The sequence below is a fragment of the Rhea americana genome, unplaced genomic scaffold (genome assembly GCF_003343005.1).
Source record: "Rhea americana isolate MKP2758 unplaced genomic scaffold, rheAme1 scaffold_68, whole genome shotgun sequence".
NCBI classification, from domain to species: domain Eukaryota; kingdom Metazoa; phylum Chordata; class Aves; order Rheiformes; family Rheidae; genus Rhea; species Rhea americana.
The window spans coordinates 4099788-4117087 of NW_028186845.1; the positions used below are offsets into that span (position 1 = coordinate 4099788).

At 39.3% G+C, this 17300-nt stretch overlaps 1 protein-coding gene across 2 annotated transcripts in view; it reads right to left on the bottom strand.

The window, feature by feature from the left end:
- Positions 1-2757: 2757 nt before the first annotated feature.
- ATP2A2 (ATPase sarcoplasmic/endoplasmic reticulum Ca2+ transporting 2) overlaps positions 2758-17300 on the bottom strand; it is a 49256-nt gene continuing 34713 nt past the window's right edge. The window contains exons 10-21 of one of the 2 annotated variants that reach the window (XM_085321027.1): positions 16424-16526; positions 15772-15903; positions 15560-15682; positions 15154-15372; positions 13504-13839; positions 13029-13249; positions 12528-12730; positions 11253-11338; positions 10709-10842; positions 9575-9692; positions 9338-9458; positions 2758-3883 (exon numbers count right to left, since the gene is read on the bottom strand). In XM_085321027.1, the coding sequence (XP_085177153.1) occupies positions 3870-3883; positions 9338-9458; positions 9575-9692; positions 10709-10842; positions 11253-11338; positions 12528-12730; positions 13029-13249; positions 13504-13839; positions 15154-15372; positions 15560-15682; positions 15772-15903; positions 16424-16526 (1810 nt within the window). In that variant the 3' untranslated portion in view covers positions 2758-3869. Of the gene's footprint in view, positions 3884-7760; positions 9459-9574; positions 9693-10708; positions 10843-11252; positions 11339-12527; positions 12731-13028; positions 13250-13503; positions 13840-15153; positions 15373-15559; positions 15683-15771; positions 15904-16423; positions 16527-17300 lie in introns of those variants that run through there. The other variant, XM_085321026.1, reaches the window with a different exon arrangement.

A 17300-nucleotide genomic window follows, 5' to 3' on the forward strand; every position in this document is an offset into this window, starting at 1 on the left:
CTGCGTGCTCTGGGGTCAGTGACAGCTCGAAAAAGGCATTTTTCAGGGCTTCAATTTTAAATGCCTGCGTTTGACTTCAGCCCCTTTGCTACCTCCGTCCATAAACGCAAACTAAGGGAATGCCTTATTCCCTGCCGCGGAGGCAGCCCCCCGCCGCGCTGGCCTCTTCCTCTGGCGTAGTCCTGTGTGTTGATGTGGCTCCAGTGTTGTGGAGTGTGCGTGTTCACTCTTCAGGCTCATTTTGGCATGTTCCATACAGCTTTTTGCTGGTCTGTTGCAGAATCTGATTGACACAGCGCTGGGATATAGTTAGATACTTCTGCAATGCTTTGGGCGGTTTGGCATTCTGCAAGCCAGGGAACTTGTTAAAACAGGTTCTGGGTGCTTTGGAAAGGGCCTTGTTTTTTGTCAGTTGTGGCTTGTTCGCATTGTCTCATTGACTGGAGATTGAGGCTAAACTACAGCAATTTCTCTTTTTCTTCTTTTTTCTTTCTTTTTTTTTTCCTTTTGGTTGGGAGTTGTGCGTGTTCTGGTTGAGGTTGAGATTTCCATCGATGTTCTCTGCCTGCCTCTGTAGGAAAAATGGACTCTGCCACCTGCCTAAATAGCGCTGGGTTTATAGCAGCCTGGGTTTCGTTGTTCCTGAACTTTATTTCACCTGGGCACGGTGCGTGCCACGGTGTCACGCTCCTGGCCCGAGGCCGCCCTGCTCACCTGAGCAGCCTTTTCAGGCCGCCGTCCTGCCCTGCGGGCGCTGCCGGGCCTCCGGGCGCAGCTGCAGCCGGTCGGCTCTGCTGCAGCCGTGACCGAGCGGCACCCCGAGGACACGACCGTGGTCAGATTTGTTCCCCCCATGCTAGTTATTGGGCATCTTTGTTTTTAAGGCCATGTGCTAGATTACTAGGAAGACCATGGCGGGAAACATGCAGTTAAGAGTCTGTACGGGCCAGGATTATGTGGTCCTGCGATAATTTTGGTTTTTTGAGTAACTAAATAGAGATAAAACATTTGGGAAAAATTCTTCAGGTTCATTCGCAGTGCAGCTTGCTTGTTCTTTCTTCTGCTCCTTCCATAGACTTATCTTGGCAGTTTTCAAGATGCTGGTGAGTCTGTGAAACAAATCTGCTATCTCCTCTCCCGCGTGAACTTCCTATTTCTCGTCCACCCTCACTGGGGTGGACGTGGTGTCTAATCTCATACAATGAAATTAACCTCGGTGAAACATGTTTGAGGCTGTTTTGCGCCCTCTGTATCTGGCGCTTGGTCTAATAGGCCTGTGATGCCTGTTAAGAGGGTTGGCTACGCAGACCAGTTTCCTTCCTCCGTGGCGGTCTGAGCGAGCCCATTCACACAGCGCTTCAGAGCCAGGGCTCTGCAGTGAGGAAGGTGGAGGGGGCAGAAGCTGTTTGGATAAAGCATCTCTTACCCCACACCAGCAACCCACTAAGCTTAAGTATTTGTTGTATAGGTGTATTCCAAAAGTACTCCTTGTTGTCCGCTTGGGTGACTAATTAAAAGCTTGCAGATAATGATTTAAAGTATTTTTAAGTAAGTTAGAGTTTGGTCTTTGTTTGCACACCAGTGAGACAGTGTCTGAGAGTGGAAATGCTGAAACCATTCTTGGAACGTGACTTGCCCCAACAGCAGCGCAGCCTGCAAACAAATGCTGCTGCCCGAGTGAGGCCTTCCCGTGCTCGCTCATCTCTGCGTTTGGCACCAGTGTTGGTGACAGAGTATTCACCCACGTAGAGAAGGGGGCAGCAGAGGAGTAACTTCTGCGGCGATGCTTTGGTGCTGCGCAGGAGCACGTACTTCCAAGAAGCCTGTCTTCCAGCAGCTTTATTTGCGGAAGAAGTGAACCTCACTTTTGTTTTCCACCGGTTTCAGCAAGGGCTGAAGCGTTAGCGTGGCACTTTCGACCAAAGTGTTTCAAACATGATTATGTGTAAAGCAGAATGGGAGTCTTGCCGCTGCTGTCTGGTGTTAACGGTGCTGCCAGTAATGGGACAGCTTGGAAGATTATTTGGTGACAGTGCTATTTGTGTGCTCTGAAGAGTCTATAAATAAGGTGGAGGAAAGAATTGCAGTTGTAGATAAAAGCTGAGTGCTGAACTCAGTCCTGACAGCTGCACCCCAGAGGTTAGGAGCAGACCTCAGCTTGCCTAGAACAACACTACCATAGTAGGAAACAGCCACAAGAAAAAAGCTCAGGTCTATGTCTTCATGTATCCTTGACTCTCCAGCATCTTCTAGGAAAGCAGAAATGATGGAATTCTACTGCAGTATTTTTAAACTTAATGCTGTTGTGCTTGAAGCAGCTCAAACACTTCACCTAATTTGGGTGAAGTGCATTTGCTAGCAGTGTGCTGGTACTGGGAGCTAGAGTTTAGAAGGCATCACATTTAATTTAAAACTTATCAACCACAGTTAGTGTTGCATATTCAGAGGTCGCCTTGTACCCCTGCTCTCATCATCTTACTCCAAACAAAAGTTACATTTGCAGTGCTTCTGTCTTGCAGAACATTTAACAAGAGCTGCATTGCTGTAGAGTACTGAAGGGTGCAATAACCTGCATTTTGAGCAACAGATGAAGTAAACTATGACTAACAAAAGCACATGTAGCAAGCCATTTATGGCATGCATCTTGTAGCAAACATACATGGTTCATCTTCCTTTTGCCTATGAAACAGGGAGGAGACAGCAACTACTTAGGGCTGGGGCAATTTAGAAAACAGAAAAGGACAAAAAATAAAAATGTAGTTGGGAAAGAAATGTTTATTTTAAGTTTCTCAGAGGGATTTTACAAACAATGGAGCAGTTTAAAAAAATTGAGTGATCAAAAGTACTTGACAGTGTCCCTTAAACACACACGCAAGCCCCTGGACAGAGAAAGGAAAAAAAAAATTTCACACCAGCGAGGAGGTCAATACTGCCGGAAGAGCAGCTGGCATCTGCATAGTTCTAGTAGAAAAGACTGCAATGCTGTTGGTGCTAATGTCATCCTGGCCTTAATATAAGATAGCATTGAAGAATGTACATACGTACCTGCGGAAAACAAAGTGCATAAAATAACACGCAAAGTAGGTATTGTAGAATAAATTTATTTACCTGATACAAATGAAACTACGTGTGATGCTCGTTACTGTCAGCATGTAAGTAGACAATTGATCTTATTTACAACTTCTAAGGTCACACATGCAGTTGTGGTAACCAGCTAAGTTGGTTGTTGCGTTTTAGGTAAATGCATCACAACATTTTGTATTGCACCAACATCTGTCTTACTGCCTTAAATTTAAATAAGTTACATTACAGTGCAAAATAGGTTGATTTGCACACATGATAAAAAAAATCTGAAGTTATGAACTGGAGGTTTACAGTTTAACATTCAACATTTGTATTTTTTTTCCAATGGATTTTATAAATAGGATAGCATTGTACATAAGCTGTTATATAGAAGTATGTTTGGATGATACATTACAAAGAAAAGATTTGTCTACAGCTGAAGGCATGCATTATTTTGATATTGTACATTTTATAAACTGACATTTTACATACAGAAATATGGAAAACTGGCTGACAGCTCCGCAATTCTTGTTCAAAGATAAACTCTTCTCCATGCAGCAAAGAAACCAGACTTCCCTGGAGAGAGTTTCCAATTCCGTAAGCTATATTGCACATCTGTACATCTGTATAATGAAGTCCTAATGGTACCACACATTTCTTCCACAGAGAACACAATGAGTTTTGTTTTAGGGAAAGCAAAGAATTTTTATACATGATACATGCAGAAGTTTTGGTAGATGTGTTGCTAAAAACACATGCACGCAACAAAACAACCTTACATTTCTGCAAAATTGTTTAGGAAGCGATTACTCCAGTATTGCTGAAAAGGAAAGAAAGAAAAGGCATCAGTTAATGAAAGGATGAATGCTAAGTATCATTATAAAAGCAAGACTAAGATCAACAGTGACAGAAGAAAGAATGTTAAGTTTGATAACTGATTGTTCTGTCATTGAAGGGACACTCTCAGGTTACTTTATTTTTGAAGCCTAGAGCACTCTGAATTCAGTCTCAGCTCTTCTGAACTCAGCAGAGCTCTCTCTAAGATCAAAGCCAGCATTTGCTACAAAGGCCACACATAGGAAAAAAATTAAGATAGGTTTAGATAGTTTTTGCATTTCTTAGCCTGCTTAGAGGCAACAGACAAATCTCACTTAATTGTTGTTTCTACTTTCAAGTTCTCATACTACCAAGTTTGAGCTAAAATTAAGAGTTTTTTTCTATCAAGGCATTATATTGCAAGTTTGGTCCTTAAGTGACCTAAAAATGTCCCCTTTTCCAAGTTATGCAGCTCATTCTGGGAAGCAGTAGGAAAGCTTTGAAGAAGTCATTAAACTACACAGATTAATGCATAGGCAAAGGGCAGAGTACAACATGATAAAACTATTACTGTAGCATAAGGTTAGCCTTGAGTTCAGGAGAGAACAGTACACTAATTCGCTAGAACTCGATGTTGGTTCTTCAAAACACTTCTTCAACACTATAAATTTTAGGCTCTCCTGCTAAGATTTGAGAATGCATAATATTAATGTAATTAAAGATGTTATTAGCAGAGATTAGGGAAACAATTAATGGTTAGAAGTGCAAAAAAAGTAAACAAGACAGGTGCAAGAGACAGACAACTTAATCAGTTTTACCTCCCTTCATCTCAGCAAATTCAACCATCTTTCCTGTTTAAGCTGTTTACTGTTTACAGTCTATGCATCAGCTGTGTTATTGGAACAATGACAGGACTGCTGTACTGCATTTTATCATCAGATTAAAGCCTTTTTCTTACCATTAGCCTCCTCCGCAAAAGCCTCCCTACAAACATTAGCCTTGTAGCATTTTGACAGAATGGTATGTGGTTTTTTTTGCAGCATCTTTCATACCGCTTCCTAAAGCAGTGTTACAGATCAGTATGAACTACTTTTAGTGCCTGGGTAGAGGCAAGAAAGAGCAGCTCGTTGTGTAGTTTACAAGCAGTACTTTGACTTGCTCACATCTCAACAAGAGGGCCTAAGGGCACTGGGAAGATAGAACATACAACTGCCATACAACTGCAGCCGCCTGGCCATTTTCTTTGCTCCAATTTGGACCAGCCCACAGAACAGTGAGGTCAGGAAGACCTGCTGTCGTACCAAAACCCACTCTTTTCCCAGCATAAGCTTTACGAAAGTTGTTTGTTACCCAACTCATGACTGATACTAATCTTTCTTATGTACCCCTCTGTCATTACAAGTGGCAGGATGTTAAACTACTAATGAATCCAGAAAAGAGCAGAGATGGAAAAGCTCACTGAAATGCCAGCAAAAGGAAACAAAAGGAATTGACGTATTTTCTAAAAACTGAGCGTAGGAGATGAAGAGTAGTTAACTTTGAGTGCTGCTACTTAAATAAGTGCTTGTGTTACTATGTCCATAGGACAAACATATTAAAATAGATTCCTCTCAGTGAATGTACTGTAGTATGTATTCGTCTCCCCCCTGTAAGCAGCTGGAAATTTGTCTTTACAAGTTCAGGAGATCCATTTTATCTCCAGACAACTCTGGTACTGTGAGGAGGCTGGAGAGAAAATATGTGGGGAACAGAAAAATTAATAAGTGAGAGCTTCAACTCCAAGACTGATGAATAAGTCTTCTAAATCAGAATGTCATCTCTCTCTGACTTCTCAAAAAAAAAAAAAAAAAAGACAGCTAGCTTAAAAAAAGGTAGGATCTATACAATTAAGAGCTAAGCATTTTAGTTAACACGTTCTTTTCTTACAGTGCCTCCCCAGCCTTGCACTGTATTTCTAGTTTGGCAGTTAAGAAGCCCAGCCATTAGCTGCCGTATGCTATTCTGACAGACACGCGAGTCGAGCAGCCTCCTACAGACCACTCATTCGGAGAAAGGTTAAGGCTGGATCCTCAGCACTTCAGCTCCAGGATCACACAACAGCTCACAGCAGACAGCTGCCAGAGGACAGGTTGCTTGACTGACCCAGGAGGAAGCTTCTGGTAGGTCTCAACATTTGGCCAGTCCAGACCACATTAAGTTGACATCTATCATGTAGTGGCAACATCTAGGAAACAGAATTACTTGAGGTAGAGTGACAGGTAAGTGTTGATCATATGGGACCTTATTACTGCAGTTCAACATAAGAATCTCGACAGCAGGACTGGTAGAAGTACAGTTAGAAAAGGGCAGAGGTGGGGAAGAGATTAAGATGGCTACACAACCTGGTTTCTTTGCTCTTTAGGAGCAGTCTATAAAACCAGTTCCTGAAGTTACAGAAACAATAAGGGAGGAATACTACCCAATTTACCCAGTCATCTCGCTTTGAAAATTAAAACTCTAAGAAACAGAAGGTCCTAATGCAATGTCCTAAGACATCTTGTACAAGTGAACTCTCAGATGTCGGTATTTAAGTCCATGTCACTTAAAACTGGAAGATTTGCCTTCAACATGTAGATCCAAGTGTGACAGATAGCGATCCTACAACTGACATAGTGCTGCAACAGTCTAGAGATATATATGGAATTGGTGTTCCAAGACTGAGTAGCTGTCCCTATCCTGGAAAGAGTTTGGCCACAAAGCTGAGAACACACAGAACTAGCTTCCTAATATTTGATTCCAAGAAATAACACACTAGTATTCATTTTCTTCTCAGGGAATCCTAAACCACATGACATACTAGTTTCCCGTTTCAAGAAATGGTCTTATATTGCTTATTTAAAATTGATACAGCATCTGACTGGTGCAGGCCATTAGTTTTATGATTTACAAAACGTCCAGCTTCGTAACCAAAGACAGGTTCCTCCATGCTAAACAGGGCATCAACAGAAGCTATATGCCTACAGTTCTGCTACACATCCAACCACATCATTAGCTCCAGCTATTCTCCCAAGTCACTTTAGCATCAGCTGAAACAAGTCAACTAAGTGCCAACTTTTGCCAAAGTAACACCTATGTAAATAGTAAGCATTCATCACATAGTGAAATTTCAAATAGAGTTTGTGTATTTTGAAGTTAGCACCTATATTTGAAAGCTTAAGACCTAGAGAATTATCTGCACTCACTGAATTCCAGCTGTCACCAACAGAACATACTTCTTAACTATCATATTCCTCTGAGAAATTAAAAGGCTTTCTGAATCTTGCTATTAAAAGCAGATTTAGAGCCAATGCAAGATAACATAGCGCCTGCTATGCTACAAAGACATGCTGACCCTAGTACAATTTGCAAGGACTAACCCTGTTAAGTCAAGCCTGTTCTTTTGTGTTTTCATATGAAAAAATATATAAAGTGTTTCCATTCACTGGAACCAGTAAGTTTTTTGCACAAAGGAGCACATGCATTTTGAGCAGTGCAGATACCAGAACACAGAGAAAGGCAGTCTGCTCAGAAGGGCACCCCGTATTTCAAAGCAGGGAAAAACATCACAATAAACCAACATCTGACCACCAGTACCAGAGTGGTTTAGATGCCAAACATTCATATGAACTGCTGCCACTGTCTTCAGTTACACATTTTCCAATTTTATCTCAAACTTAAGACCAAAAGCTGTGAGATCTTGGGGCACTAAGGCTGAGCGCTATGAAGTGAGACCTAAATTACACTACAATATAAGCAAGTACTTTACCTTCAGAATCAGTAATTTCTTCGCACCACAAAACAGAGAGTCTAAAGTGGTGATAATAATGTAGCACAGCAGAGTTTGACAAAACACAGCATGGGAATGAAGGAAATTACTATTTATTCTTTGACATGTATACAGCATATGCTATTTTACAGCAAGTCACCACTGGTATGGTGAAATGGAAGAGAAATACTCACTTTAGTCGATGAAAGTTGGAAGGCATTGGAGAAAAACACCACAGTTAGGACTGTTAATGACTTACACATTGTTGATACAGGACTGAATTTGAAAACATGCTTTAACATTTATCGTAATAATGAAGGTGGTTAGTGCCACATTAAAATAAAAATAGTTCTATACAATATGTTCAATTTGGTCATGTGCTATTTACAGATTTTACAAAACACACACACGAGCTTGTTACTTCAAGTCAGGCTAACAACAGGCCAGCAGAGTAACTCCATGTATACAACTGATCATTAGTGCCCTAAGTATAGAAAATCCAATTTCTAGCTATGCAGTGCAAGTTATTTTTCCAGGTCTGATTATCAAAGTTTTGCTTTTTTTTTGCCTTTTTTTTTTAAAAGGGGGAGGGAGACCAACAAACAAACAAAAAAATAAACCAACCAAACAAAAAAGAGATCCAATGCATGTAAATAAGGTATCAAAATTCAACTTAAATTCTCTTTTGGAACTCAAACAGGTTGTGTTAGTAAAAAGGCTTGGTTTTGATTTAATAGACTGAAATAGCCCTCCCTATCCCTGCAAAATGGGCAACACTGGCAAAACAAGGTCTGTTACAATAAAATACAATACACACTTAAATAAATAATCTTAAAAAAAAACCCCTACGCATGTTGAAAATGTGGAAGAACCCAGCAGGCTGCACCTGGAATGGTATTTTCTGCACGAGCAAGACTAGGCATACCTCATACAGAAACTGCTGTAAACAAGGACAGTCAAGAACCAGAAGTGAGGGAGCTGGAAGAGGGGCAAACCAAGAAGAAATCCTGACTGAGGTAGCAGTACTGTCTACCCAGTGCAGAAAGCTCAGCTTATGAGTAAAACCTGACTATATGACAAATTAAGTTTGGATGATCATGCAGAAGACAAACAGTTACATGCTTTTTTAGTTTTAGACAACACACATTCATTCCCTAAAATCTGCTGCCAATTTAGTTCGATAGTGTCCGCTGGCTCAAAAAAAAATTTTTTACAGGATGAACAGACTATTGAACAGAACACTGTACATGCTTCTCATCTACAAAAAAATATTTGCATAAAATAGTGTTAGTTCTCTGTACACATCAATGGACACTTTAACTGTGTATAAAAGAGGAATATATTGCCCCCACTGAAGTCAGAAAAAGCAAAAAAAAAAACAAAAACAAAATCAAGAGTATGAAACCTCCATCACCGGCAAATATGTTCATGTGAAAATTCAGCAGAAATAGACAGTTGCTCTAAATAATAAAAAAATTGATTAAGTTAAACTTTTTCTTTGAATGTAAAATGGTCACCATGTCAGTCAAGACCAGAACATATCACTAAAGTTAGTGTCTGTGCTGTAAAGCCAGATAACCAGGGGCATAGTAATGAACACAAACGGCCAGGAAACTCCTTCGGTGCATGCTGACAAAGAACATGGTTTGGTGGCAGGCCGCACACTATCTTTACCAGGTTCCAGGTAGTTACGGGCCACGTATTTAAGTGTTTCGTCCAGCAGAATGACAGGTAGTGAGATTTTCAACACCATCAGCCATTGTGTCACATTCAGAGGTGTGATCTGGAAGATAATCTGAAATAAAAGCCAAGCATTATATCTTTTTTCCTCCTATGTTCCTTGCCTTAAGCACCAACAAGTTTTTGCTCTGTTTTTAAGTTTAGAGATGGGTGTAACATGCATGCACTTACTGGCAGCGGTTCCACATAAAGGATAAGGAAGTGGAGTGACATGGACAAGCAAATAGCGCCCACCAGCCAGATATTTTCCCATGGGGGCATCCTCATTAAGGACTGATTTTCTGATAAACTGCAACAGAAACAGTGTTCTCATAAGATTAATAGGAAATCAAATAATTTGGGAAATTAACTGCAAGGAAAGGCAGCACAGCAAGTCACGATTTTCTCAGTCATGAATGAAAGGAACATGCTGAAACGAGATTTAAATAGGCTGCAACTTTTCATCATCAAAGGAGCTGCAGTTCACAGCAGTCTCTCACTTATTTCTGAACACTCTGGTGCATTCTCCCAGTTCCGGATCTAGTCTAGCTTCTCTGCTAAACTCAAACATCCTCCCCATATGAGGGATACAGGAATGATGGGTTTAACAGCTTCAGACAGACTCCTCCCCAGTATATCGGATGCTTGTGGCCCTAGTGTTCCCCACTTCCCCTTGAAGTTTACCCATAGCCTGGATATACCACAGGTCAAACCTGTACCTTTTTAATGCTTCCTCTTTAAATCACTTCTCCACACATTCCATCTACATTTAGGCTATTCTGAAGCAAAGTTTGAGAACCTGACTTTCAGATGTAGAACAGTATCTACATAGGGCCACCGCAGACACTCGTATTCAAAATATATGTTTTTAAATTAACTGACCTCCAAGTTATTTGAAGAAGAATACCCTTGACATTGTGCTATTTAGTGATTTCCATTTATAATCTAATATTAACTGGATGAATCCACACTCCCTTAGGGCAGGAAAAACTATTTTCCATGTCTTAACATTCTTATTTTAGTTCTCCTTGATATAACTTTATACCAACATAAGAGGGATATAATCTGATTGATGAGGCTCAAATTAAAAATAATGGAAAATATTTCAGTTGCTCATGCTTAGTGAAATACCAGAATGAACTGGCAGACTTAAAAATATACCTTATGATAAGAGATCAAAAGTTATCTAGGAGAGTCATTTTGTTTGCACTAACAGGATTTAGAAAGGAAGTATGACTCACTGCTATTCATTAGTTGAGCCATCCATAAGCTATGATTTTAGATAAACTAGGCAGAAGCTCTGATTTCTAATTTAGAGACACTAACCTGTTGAGAGCATTGCACATCTCTATAGTGACAAGAACAGACAGCGCCATTGTCATAGGATATGGAGACTCAAAAACCACACAGTCGACACCAGAGAAATCTGGGTTGTCCTCTTTGCACTGCAGAAAATGGCTCTAAAACAGAGTAATGAACTCATTACTTCTACAGCTGGTTATGTGTAACATAGGCAATTATGAAGCAAATGGCTTTATAAGAATAAAACTTTCCAATATGGCTCCTATAAAGCTTCATTTTTAAGTTTTTACCAGCTTCAGAAACATTCCTCTTAGTGTGTATAAATTTCTATAGGTGATACCAGATGTCATCTATATGTAAATGACTTAGTTCTTCAAATTATTTAGAAGCTCAGATATCCCACCTTTGAGCTTTAATGCAAGATTAAACAATCATGATTAGATTTTACTTTAACTAGTCTGAAAAAAAGCTACATTCATTTTACTCTAGCTACATTCATTTTAAGTAACAAGAATAAAAGGAGTATGTTAAAAAAACTACACCACCACAAGACAAAATGAGCAAATACCAGTTGATAAAAGGTTACTCTTGGACCACCATCAGCAGCAATAAACCACCAAGCAGCAGCACCCACTGTAGCAGCTCCAACATAACCTTAAGGAAAACAAAGTGCTTTTTTCAGTGCTGTGATCTCTGTGCAGGAGATCTCATTTGCATGCTTTAACTTCTACTCAAGAGTTCTGAGTACTGTAAAACAGATTAATTTTTCCATTGCCTGTGAAAAAGCCTCTTTCAACAACTGCAATTTAAACAACCAACAGAATACTGTAGTGTTAGACAGAATCTGGTATGTGCTTATGGAAGCAGACAACTGAAATTTAAGGCAAACTGGGATTTCACTTCAGATGATCAGCATGCAACGCCCCCCTTTGCTGCTCCCCCCCCAAACCCAATGCATCTGTGTTCACATTAGTAACGTTTACTTCCAATTAAGTGTAAGGCCTATAAAGGCAGTTGGAATTTTGAAGTGCCAACTTCTGTGTGAAGGCAATGTTTGTTAAGTATCCCTGTAGATAGTTATCTTAGCTTACATTAATGCAGCTTTATTCTCCAAAGCTTAACATTTACACACATTGATTTCAGAAGTTAATATTCCTAATTTTTCTGATCACACCAACTATCTTGGTGCTTTTCCACTTCAGCATAAAAAGACAGTTGTCACTTTCAGATTAATAAGTAGTTCTACATATGAGCTCAGCTGCTAATGTTAGTGCACACACTAACAGCTAGTCTTAGTTCTTTGTTCCTGATCCCAGAATATGCTTATCTTCCTCAGCATCTTCCTCAGCATCTCCTGAGGATCAGTGCATGGACAAGCTAAGATTGCATTAGACGCAACTTCAAGTACAGAGTAAGAATCAGGCCTAAGTTCCCCTACTGCCAAAAGGCTTCTCTCCTGTGACAACTGTAGCACTATCCAGCATCAGACAATTTGAGAAGGCTAATTCAATACAGTAGTTATATTTTTAACGGTTCCCTAGTTCTCAAAATCAAAAGATTCTGATGAAGTGGTAAGTCATAACGATGTTACGTAATTGGGGTTTTTGCTGCCTGGCTTTCTACCAATAGAAGCGTAGTATTGCTACTTTACTGTACCTATATGCACTAACTGCAAATATATATGAGTATATATATATTCCAATTCCATAACACATCTATTTCTAGCTTTCAAGACTCAAACATACATGGAGATCAGACAAAATTAGTTTCAAACAGGTCTCAAAAAAGTCTACATGCCCAAACTTTCTTAAAAATAGATAAATGAAAAGCTATTGCTACTTACATCCAATAGCTAGGTAACGGAAGAAGAGCCATCCACTGATCAGTGGCTCTTTTGGGTTGCGGGGAGGCTTATTCATGATATCAAGATCAGGAGGATTAAAGCCCAGAGCAGTAGCAGGTAGACCATCCGTCACAAGGTTTACCCATAACAGTTGGACAGGAATTAGAGCTTCAGGAAAACCCAGAGCAGCAGTCAAGAAGATACTATAAGAAAACCCACCAACCAATTATTCTCATGCATAAGTCTTGTCTTATATATCTCAAAACAGAACCAGTTGTAAGTATGTAGTCATCTACTGAGACAAAGTCATATGCAATGGAATTATCTTCAGCAGTATGCTCAAATTCTCATTTAAACACTAAGGCTACAAGTATATGGGCTTCTGTACAATCACAATGAATAATCACTTGAGAACCTGTTTTTCCAGTTTCAGCAAGAAATATTCGGGGGAAAAAAACCCACCATTACTCTAGTGCAAAGAAAAGACCATCTTAAACCTACCAAACAACTTCTCCAACATTGGAGGAGATCAGGTAACGGATGAATTGTTTCATGTTGTTATAAATTGCACGTCCTTCTTCCACAGCAGCTACAATAGTCGAGAAATTATCATCTGCTAAAACCATTTCAGAAGCAGTTTTAGCCACTGCAGTACCAGACCCCATAGCAATTCCAATTTCTGCTTTCTTCAGTGCAGGAGCATCATTGACACCATCACCCGTCTAAAACAAGAATTTGAAGTTGAAAAGACAAATGTGGACACTTATATGCAGGACTAGATAGGTATTTTTCATTGGATGTGGCATTTTGGATCTTTAAAATCAGCTAAGCGCAGAACTATTCTGAGCTGATGGTTTCAAGTTGAGGGGGAAAAGTGAAAGCAGTGTTTTTCCAGAGACATATTTGTCTCACTAGCATAATTTGGGTTTAAACATAATGTCTGTCTTTCAAATCAAGTAAAAGTTCAATTACTCACCATAGCTGTAATCTCATCAAAAGACTGAAGAAACTCAACAATTTTAGACTTGTGGGAAGGTTCTACCCGGGCAAAGCAGCGGGCATGGTGACAGGCATCTCTCTGTGCAGCTAGCGAAAGTTCATCAAATTCACGGCCAGTAAAGGCTTTTGTAGAAACATCTTCATCTTCCACAAAGATACCGATCCGACGGCAAATGGCTACTGCTGTGCCTTTATTATCACCAGTGATCATAATAACTCTAATACCAGCTTGTTTACACAGCTTTATAGATGAAGCTACTTCAATTCTTGGAGGATCCAGCATACCCACACAACCAACAAATGTCAAGTTGGTCTGAAACAAGATAGTACAGAGTTTTAAAATAAAATTCAGTTTTTTGTCTGAAATTCATAAAATCATTTTACTTTCATGCTAAACATAAGTCTTAACATAACAAGATTTGTTTTTCCTTTCTCCCACAATATGCAGCAATTCTACACTGAGCAATTAGACACTGAGGCCTGCTATTCTGCCATTTGGTCAAAACCAGTGTTTTATGTGATACGCTTGCTCTGAGACTGCTTTCATTCCAAAAGAGTTGCTTTAGAGGGGTTATCTGCTTCAGCACGCTAAGTTTTCACAGCACTTGAGCTGACTGACACTTGATTCAGACAGCTAGAGAACAACTGAAAGGTCTCAAGTTGGAGGTACATTAACAGAGAAGGAAAGGTGAAATGCAATGCTTCTAGAATCAGAGAATGCTACCTGTCACTGTTTACATGAGAGGCATATGGGAGGACGCTTTGAAATGGGATTGCACATTTCCAAATTTCTCTTCCCTCAAATATGTTAATTTTAATAGTCAAGAGAAGATCTAGCTGTCAGCCTTGCAATTCAACCTGCAAACAGTCAAGTCTATCTCTCCCTCTCCCTGCAATCAGTGCCAGATGTTTAGTGTAGAAAGCCAAAACTCCTGTGTAACTATTGTCATTTCCCTCCTCTAAATCCCAGATACAGATCTCATTGGAAAATTACAGAGTAGCTGAGAAGATAATCATGGACAGAGTTTTTGCAGCTGACTGTAGGGAGGAGGGGAAGTGAGCCTGACCTTCAGAGTACAAACCAACAGTTATATTTCATCACAAAATCCCTCAAGTCTTACAGTTGAGCAATGTAAAATTAGAAACCATTAAAGCTGAAATAACGCAGTTTTAAAAATATTTTTTCAGAGTTAATCTCTAGAAACAGTTTAAGGTGATATGATCCCATGTATATATAAAAGGACATTATGTATATAAATATAATAGTACAATTGGCAAGTGACTCTTTTGCTAATATCTTATTATGCTTTTAGTCAAGAGCAGCAGTACGCCAGTCAGGATATCCTTTCTTCCCCCTCCTCCCCCATAGAGTAGGGGTGACAGGTATCATGTAACCGAATAGAATACATTCAAATTTTATCCCTCGAGTTTCTTCACAATAGCATATATAGCTATTTACATTAATGGTTCCCCCCACAGATGTGTTTAACTGTTGCGTCCAGCATCAAAAACACTCAGTAAGACAAAATTCAACTGTAACTTCCTCAAGAAAGGCTCAAACATAGGCAGTCACCATTCCTCAGTTTGGGAGAGGGGGAAAATGATAAAAAGATTTTAATAAACTAACTTCATAATTGATGAAATTTGAGGAGTCCTCAAGATTCATTTCTTCTTTTCTGGGTGGATTGTCATGGGTTGCTAGAGCCAAGCAGCGCAGTGTGTCTCTGCCAGTTCCCCACTCTCTAATAACAGACATTATTTTCTGCTTAATTCCTGATGTTAATGGTATTTTAGCATTTCCAACACGGACATGCGTACATCTGTCGATTACACCTTCAGGAGCACCCTGCAGAGACAAAGATCATCTCAGTTTTATAAAACTTTCTATCCTAACATATCCATCACTTTATCATATCACATTCACTGAAGTTAAAGAAACCCTCTTCAAGCTGCAGTTAGCTTTGCTACAACTTTTAGTGTTGTGCTGCCTTTGCAGCCATTTCATAATTGCACTTCTCACATGTGGAGCTTACCTTAACAAACATCTTGCTCATGGATGTACGGCTTGGTTTGTTCGGTGTGCAGTAGACAGACATTGATTTCCTGTCTCTTGAGAATTCTAGAGTGAACTCTTTCTTCATAAGTTGTTTTATCACCTTATGAAGAAACAATAGCATAACAACACATTTAGATAATATATACTATAACTGTGTCCCCAATAAATTCTAAACAAAAGAGTACTGACCGAGTTGCAAGCATTTGCACGTTCAATTCTAGAAAGTCCTTTCAAGTCCGTGTCAAATACATTCATCTTTTCAACCAGACAGGTAAGTGCTGTCTCTGTGGCTTCGCCAACTTTTTCATATATTCCCTTTGCCTTTAGTCAATACAAAGCAAAACACACACAAAAAACATAGGAGTTTACTTTAAATCTCACCATGGACCTATTGGAGACAAAGTTTAAGTTTCATAATGAAAAGAAGTGCTTAACAAGTCTTATTACAGCTTATGAAGCACAAAGCTATTTTTAAAAATAAGTAACTTTGGAGCATACAGTTTATATGAAGCTTCAAGCCTTTCCTCTTAAGGCCAGCAGAGAAGGATGTTAAGCATTTTATCATGAATTAAGCGATGATGAGATGTAAAAATTTTAAGGAGGCAAGGCAATAAAATGTCTTGCTTTGAAGAATGCACAGCTATCTCCAAGTTTCAGATTACCCTTGTGTTTGAGCTAAGTTTCCTCAGAGTTAAACAATCATGTTATTCCCAGAATTACTTCAGAGGACCTAAGCATCCTCCCTTGAAGAGAAAATTTACAACTGAAAGTCGTTACACAGACAGATGAGAATATTTATCCTCATTTTCACACTCTTTTCTGTTCTGATAGATATACTTACTTCATTGTAATCCAAAGAAGAATCATTACAGAGTGCACAGATCGTTGCAAGTTCCACAAGACCGTCATACTGGCTACATTTAATAAGTTTGTCATCCTTATGCCTTTCCAAAGGAAGAAAAGGGGAAGGTAAGTCAGTTACCTAGTATCACCTATTTCCCCTCTTTAACCTCTTTATTGTATTTCCACTTAGCACAATGTTTGTTAACTATGAACTTAGCACTATAGAGATCACCAGAGAATTTGATTACCTTGAAAAAGAACATACTCCCATTAGAAATTTCTAAGAGTTGATTTTATAAAGACAAGACTTGAAGTTTAGGGCAAATAGGTATAAACAGAATGATATGATTTACAAAATCAATACCTGAATTACAAAACTATTTCCTCTAGTGACAGGTATATAGTAATTGAGAATGGAAGTGAAGAGCTTAGCAACAGAAGAATATGAAAGCACTATTAGGAGCATGCAGGACTTGGAGGGGAGTTCCAAGGAGAAGGATATGGAGAAGGAAGTTAGGAGTCTAGATTCCTTAGATTTGCCAAGTTTTCTGCAGACTTACTGCTGTACATGGATTGGACAAGCATAAAAGCAAATGATTTGGCATTTTTCATTTCTTAAAAATTAACCTGTACTATATATGAACCTTCTAAACCAATGAAAAGCTAAGTCATTTCACAATAAAATTTGTACTACAAGAGAAATACTACTCTTTTCTGGTAGTTATGGACACCTAATGATGAATATCTGAACTCTTTTAGAGAGAAGGAAAATACATTTTCCCAAGATAACACACCTTTTAAACACCACAGATAAGAAATCATTTCTTAGCTTTCACCTTTGGAAGTGCAATTAGATAATAAATGAATTCATTTTC